The sequence below is a fragment of the Papaver somniferum genome, chromosome 3 (assembly GCF_003573695.1).
Source record: "Papaver somniferum cultivar HN1 chromosome 3, ASM357369v1, whole genome shotgun sequence".
NCBI classification, from domain to species: Eukaryota; Viridiplantae; Streptophyta; class Magnoliopsida; order Ranunculales; family Papaveraceae; genus Papaver; species Papaver somniferum.
Window position 1 is genome coordinate 18,910,652 of NC_039360.1, and position 7,179 is coordinate 18,917,830.

A 7,179-nucleotide genomic window follows, 5' to 3' on the forward strand; every position below is an offset into this window, starting at 1 on the left:
TTGTGGATGGTTCACCGTCGCAATTCTGGACTATCCAACGAAGAACTGGTGAGTATCTTACCTTTGTCCTCATGGACTCAACTACATCATAAATATCTAAACTTGTTGTTTATCTGTTTTACAGAAATCCGTCGCTCAGACCAAGTTTACTGAAGAAAGCGGAAGAGAGTTTAAGCATTTTGAGTGCTATAAAATCTACAGAGAGAATGTCGCTGGATTTGATGTATTCTGGTGTTTTTGTTGGGGCTTATTAAAATGTAGTTTGATGTTATTTGCAAGTTTAAATTGTAATAAATTTCGCTTAATCTGAAGTGGAAATCTCTATTTTAAAATCTAAATATTTTCATTCATTGATGCCAATTCTTTTACAAGATTTAAATTTAGGCAATAATAAAACGTACTAAACAACTTCAATAAAAATCAAGTACAACTTTACCGATAAAATAAAAATAAAAATCAAGTACAAGTTTTGGCATCCTGTTTATCTTCATTTGACGTATCTTCCATTCAACGCGGTCTTCGACAGTTTCGCCTTTGTTTTTGATTTTTTTGTTAACTTTCAAAACTGGAGCTCTTCTTTGCCTTTTAGCGGAACATTTTCTTGGAGCAATTTCAAAAACTTGCACTTCCCTCTTACAATTTTCAATCTTTTTAAAACTCCCACATATCTTAGAAACGGCAGCTTCAAGTTTTGCATCGCAAAAAGTGTGATCGCCTTTTCAGCCATTGAAATAGATTTTAGAAGAGAAAATTCAAGAGAAGTGAATTTTGGTGTGAGTGAATTGTTTGAAATTGATGGTAATTTATAGAGGTAAAAAGTGAATTTTGAATTTTTAAAAAAACTACCCGTTAGCGTTTTTGCTACAAACGCCAGCGTCCTACGTTCAAGCGCCGCGTTTAATCTTTGAACTCCAGCGCTCGTCCTTTTAACGCCGGCGGTTTTCCTACGATCTCTAGCGTGTGTCTTACGCTCGCGCGCTTGGTTATCAAACGCCGAGTGCTTTACCATAGTGGAAAAGCCGGTTTGGCCATCCACCTGGCTCAACAAAAAAATGGGTTTGTTCATTTCATAGGAATTTCCCTAAGGTTTAGGTGGAGGATGAAATTCTTGGCCGGACTTGTCGACAAAATTGGTCGAACTAAGGCGATCTTATAAAAATGGATGCACTGGCTAGTGTGTTATGCTCAATGATCAGAAGGCACAAGCACATTTTTCTTTCCACACCTTTTCTAGGACGCCATTCGTAAGTCCTATCACTTATACTGCTTCACTTCAAGAATGGAGACGGACAATTGGTCTTCGTTTTTTATGATAACTCTGAGACCAGTGCTTGAATTGATTTTTGTCAGGATAATGGGTCTTCGTTTGTTATGATACTTTCGTCAAGACCTTGATCCCCAATCCGGAAGCTTTATGGAGCGCAGGCACGGGTCGTAAATCTTAAAATCCAAGTCGGGCCGAGTACGACGTCTAGCTAAGCTTAAACTAAAGGCAGTATTAGTTGAATGAGGATTAGGAAACTAGCTAGCTTTCCTTTTTTTTATATGGAATTCACTTTCGACTCTAACTTCTATAATTACTTGCATAGGTAAACTATAGATACGAGGGGTGTAGCAAAAAAAAGAAAATTACCTTTCATATTTATTTTTTTGAAAGAAACCAAGGCAGCAGGAGGATTTTATTTGGAAACAACAAGACAAGAAGAAAGAAAGGTGCAGCGTGATCGGCATTCAATCTTGCAAGTGCTCTTGTTCTTCTGTCAATCCCATTGAAAAGCAATCATGGAAAAAGCAGAAGCAATCATTGACGACGCAGAAGTAAAATTCAACGAACGAGATTATTCTGGAGCGGTATGGTTAGCTAAGATGGCTCAAGATACATTTCCTAACCTCCACGGTATACAACAGTATATCGCGGCTTACAGCGATCATGTCGCTGCATATGAAAGCAAAATAAAAACTATTGTTGCTAGTAGAACTAATGATGCTAATACTCCATGGAATCATAAGTTTAGCGAGGTTAGTATACCGGATTGGTACGGGGTGCTGGATATAGCGGATGAGATTGTCGATTGCGTTGATCTAGATATGATAAAGAAACGTGTTGATCTAGATATGATAAAGAAGCAATACAAAAGAATGGCATTGTTGCTTCATCCTGAGAAAAACAGCTCGGTTGCTGCTGAGAGTGCGTTCAAACTTGTGCAAGAAGCAGTATCAAAAGAATCCTGATAAAGAATTTCGTGTTTTTTAAACGTGTGCAAGAAGCAGTAGATGCTTTATCTGACCCTGACAAGAGAATGGGGTTTAATATTAAAAGAATTCGTTCTAGAGCGATGCAGGAGCAGCGCGCACCAACATCATCTGCATCAACTTCTTACTCAGAACAAAGAAACTACGTGAAACCGGCTGCATCAACATGTTCAAAACAAAGAAGCACAAAACCGGCCGCAAAAGAAAAAAACACGAAAGCGGAGAAGAAGAAACGACAGGATCCTGAGTGTGAAGCGGGGCATTCGACTTCTTATTATAATTATAACCCAGAAGATGCTTGGGGTGACGAAGAGGAAGAAGAAGGTGGAGAAGAAGAGAGAAACAAAGAAATTAGAATTTGCCCAACTTGTTATCCTCAGTATGTTCAGACTAACCAAAAAACGGGCTCTTCCGTACTCTGTTGCGGATCCTGCGAGAGGGAATTCATCTTTTAAAGTTAAATGATTTGCAGTGCTATGTTCTTGTTTGTTTTTTAACTTATGTAGTTTGCTACAACTAATGTGTGTTTTCGATATATCGAAAGAGTTTATTTAAAATTTTTGATTTCTGTAATTGTGTAAGTTAAATACTCCTCTTTCTGGAGTTGCACGCGCTGAGTTGCAGTGCATGTTAAGCTGATAGTGCAGTGTAGGTTTAGGTTGAACAGGGGTGTCAGAGTCAATACTGCGGAGAAAGAAAAAGAGTGTTCTTCCTCGGTTTGTTGCCGCAACTGCGATAGGATATTCATATTTTCTTAAAAAAGTTAACTCAAGTGTTATAGTTTGTTAAGTTTTAATTTGTGTAGTTTGCTTTTAAGATTTTCTATTGATTATTACTAATGTCATCTCAGTTTGCTCACTACAATGAAAGCTTTTCTTCAATCCTGATCTTGAACCCAGTGACTATTATCATCCAACACAAATTCAACCATGAGATTACTAAGGACTAAACCTGATAAATACAACTGCTCAGTTTCCAAATCAAAGGAGTTAACCATGTTCATTTGATCTTTACCAGGAGAAGAAACTCATCTGAACCCCTGCAAACAAGCTACTTTCTACTACTGATGAGAGCTTTCAAACAGAATATGTTGGGGTCACATTTAATATAAGAATATCAGAAGACTTGAAAAATCAACCTTGTCCATTAGACTTTTCCAAGCTGATGGTGCAGTCGAAATTCCAAGTACAAAAAATCCACCTAAAGATTCAAGAACTTGGAAATTACTACGTAAACTTAGAAATTCCAGCTAGAGTAGAGCTATTCTTGTGGAAGAGTATCACTGACAATGTTCCTACTAGTGATAGGTTAATGAGGCAAATTGGAGGTGTGTTCTACTTGTGCCCTGTGTGTTCAGTATGTTGATTCTATCTGAACAAATTTTTATGTTCACTTCTTAACAGATGGGAAGAATACCTAAGCCAACTCCAGATTATAGCTACAATTTCATCAAGGTTGAAGGATTTCAGGTTAGAATAAGCCTTCTTAGACTACTGGAATACTTGAGTAAAATTGAATACTCTGGACTACTTTCCAGTAATCTCGAACTCGCAACAACAAGTGCCTTGCTCGTTCTACCATGTATTGCTCCCTATTGCATCTAGTCTTACTCAAGCAAGTACCGACATAAGGGTTGAAGGTTAAGACAAAATGTACTCAAATTGTATTCTGCAATCATCTTTCCAAACTATCCCAGAAACATTTAACCCATAAGATGTCGTGAATGGTACATTAAGTCCAGCATTCTAAGTTTCTGTCCACACAATCATCCAAAAGTTAAGTTCCGCAAATCAGTGAATCAATTCCTAATATTTTAAATCCTAGGAATTTTGATTATGGTTACATATCAGGCAATCATACTCCACAGCTTCACTTCTATAATTCTATAATGTAGAAACGCTGCGCGCTTGTGGTTTGAACCCAATGACTATTATCCAACCATGAGAATACTCAAACTCAAGTCTAAACCTGATGATACAACTACTCAGTTTCCAGTCAATGAAATCAAAGGCATGATTATACAAGTAACAGTGAACTACGATAAGAATTTTCAACACCTGCTAACAACTTTTTCTACTGCTGCAATAGAATATGGTGTCAGATTTAATAAATGAGCCAGATTAAACTTTCAACAGATTGGAATCAACTCGTCCATAGACTTTTCCAAACTGCTGTTGCAATCAAAATCCCAAGTGCTAGAATCCCAAGAATGTCAGATCACAAACTTGTTTGGACCCTGACAAGCTGATAAGTCAGCCTATCACAAGAAGATTGAACTGAAGACTAATAGCCAGCTACATCCACCTGAAGACTCAAGAACTTAGAAATTACTATGGAAACCTAAAATTCCAGCTAAAATAAAGCTATTCTTGTGGAAGTGTATCACTGACAATGTCCCTACAAGTGATAAGTTAATGAGGCAAACTAGAAGAGTGTGTTCTACTTGTGGCATGTGTGGTCCGTATGTTGATTCTACTGAACCTATTTTTATGTTCACTTCCCCAACAGATGGGAAGGATAACTAAGCCAACTCCTGGATGTAGCTACAATTTCATCCAGGTTGAAGGATTTCAGGTTAGAGTAAGCCTTCTTATTAGACTACTGGAATACTTGGGTAAAATGAAATATGGACTTACTTACTTTCCAGTTATCTCAAACTCGCCAAACGTCCTTTGCTCATTCTACCATGTATTGCTCCCTGTTGTGGCTAGTCTTACTCAAGCAAAAAATGACACAATGTTAACGGTTAAGACAAAATGTATTCAAATTGTATTCTGCAATCATTTTTCCAAACTATCCCAGAAACATTTAAACCCTATGGTGTGGGTAATGGTACATAAAGTCCAAAGTTCTATGCTTCTACCAAACAGTTCTGCAAATTGTGAAGTCCTAGGAATTTTGATTATGGCTACAATACATTATCAAGCAATCGTACTCTACAGCTTCGCTTCTATTTCATGTGAGAGCAAAATGCGTTTCTTTTCCTATCTTAGAACAATGAAATGACAGAAAATAACTGGAGGATCATATGATTCAAAAAAGAGGATTACAGAATACAAAATCATAATTATAAACTCGTAAATATAATCTCTGCTTGTATATTTACAACCAATCAAACAAGTACACGATTCAGTCAAACCAATATCACATACAAGCTTTTAGTTAACTAGAAATGTGGAATTCAACAGTCATATTACCCATCCTCACAACAGATTGATGAAACAGGCTTTTCTAGACTTACAACATAGCAAGTGTCAGCACAAAATCAAACTAGTACATACAACGACATTCATCCGATTCAGAATTGAAAACTCGAAAGAGAGAAGAAGAGTAAAGGATCAAATCCTAAGGACTCACCGCCGTGATTTGGACGCTTCCTCTTCTCAACCTTAAGTTGTGCATCCATAAACATTTGCATCCTTTGAAACTCAATCTCTTTAGTAAACTCCATCCTTTGTTTCTCCAACTCCATCATTTGTTGTTGTTTCGAACACTCAATTCTCTCATACATTTTCCCAAATTTCACTACCTCTTTCGCCAATTCTCTATACCCCTCTCCTACACCTCCTCCATCTTCCCCTCCCCCTCGCCGTTTCCTTCCTCCACCCCTCTCCAATTCCTCCGCCTCTACTTCCACCTCCTCCTCTCTTCCCTCCCCCTCCCCCTCCCCCTCACTGTCATCATACCCATCCTCGTCCTCACCCTCAGAACTATCACTATACTCACCATCATCCAACCTCGCCTTCTTCGACATTCCACCACCAGAATACATACCAAGATTAGGGTTAGGGTTTTTCAAACCACCACCACTACCAGGATGTCTATAATGAATAGGTTGTGGAGACGATGAAGATGAAGCTAATTTCTTGTTAACAGGAGAAAAATTAGCTCCAATCAGTGAATGTAAACGATCGAAAAACGGCCATTGAGATGGATTAGGTTTAGATTTCACAGATTTATACTTCTTCTTAATAGTATCGATTCGATTCTTACACTGAATATCTGTTCTTGAAAAATTCTTAATACCTTGTTTAATATGATAAACGTTTACTGAATCTGCAACTTCTTTCCAATCTTTTTGACGGAGATTTCCACGGTTTAGCTCAAGATAGCGATTTCCCCATGCTTCGATTAAGACTGCGGTTGCTCCTTCCGTCCAGCAATCTTCACGGCCGCCATAGGCGCTTCCGTTGTAGTGGTGGAAGGCGCGGGAATTGGTGGTGGTGGTAGCGGTGGTGTGCGCCACCCCTTGGACCTTCTGGTTTTCCATTGAAATGAGAGTGAAGTGTTGTTTGATTTTTGGGGTAGAGCCCCAATAGGAAAGGAAGGGGCGGTATGCTGAGTCATGCTTGGACTTGGTGGAAAAAAGTCAATACAAGGAGCATTGTGTGCCATGTGGATGTGGTCCATCACTGATACTTAAATGTATCGGTGTTTCTCGTATCCAATTTTACCTTATTAGAACATATCATATGGGTAGTCTCGGTCTATATGAAGGACCCCTCGCTCATATGAAAGAGTGAACCCACTGTGGACAAAAGAAAAAAGAGCACTACATGGGAAACGGTTTTTCGTGAGAAAAAATATTGAAGCAAAATGGGAGACAGTCCACCATTAACAAAAAAAAATTCAAAATTTAATAATAACATAAGAATGGGAGGGAAACCTTAACATTCAAAAACAGAAATTAAACATTCACTGGGGACAGTCCCCCGTGAGATAGTGAAAAATGTTATAGACCGAGGACTGTCCCCCGTCCAACTCAGATTTTCTTCTACTAACGGGACATTGTTTCCCGTTTGTTGTTATTTTGCATGACGGGAGATAGTCCCCCATCTAGTGTTCCACTCCCAACCACTCGTTCAAATGAACGAGTGCATGAACGTGTTTGGATGAAAAGGGGACTAAACACTACCCATAAAAGCC

The 7,179-nt window shown here is 38.5% G+C and overlaps 1 protein-coding gene across 1 annotated transcript; it reads right to left on the minus strand.

The window, feature by feature from the left end:
* Positions 1-5,299: 5,299 nt before the first annotated feature.
* LOC113355434 (trihelix transcription factor ASIL2-like) lies at positions 5,300-6,557 on the minus strand. Its single transcript, XM_026598288.1, has one exon. It carries the CDS (start codon positions 6,521-6,523, stop codon positions 5,552-5,554), a length of 972 nt encoding a protein of 323 aa, XP_026454073.1. The 5' UTR covers positions 6,524-6,557; the 3' UTR covers positions 5,300-5,551.
* Positions 6,558-7,179: the final 622 nt, after the last annotated feature.

Bases quoted from the DNA above. Each gene is read 5' to 3' on its own strand.
- LOC113355434 (XM_026598288.1), bottom strand. From the start codon at position 6,523: ATGGAAAACCAGAAGGTCCAAGGGGTGGCGCACACCACCGCTACCACC.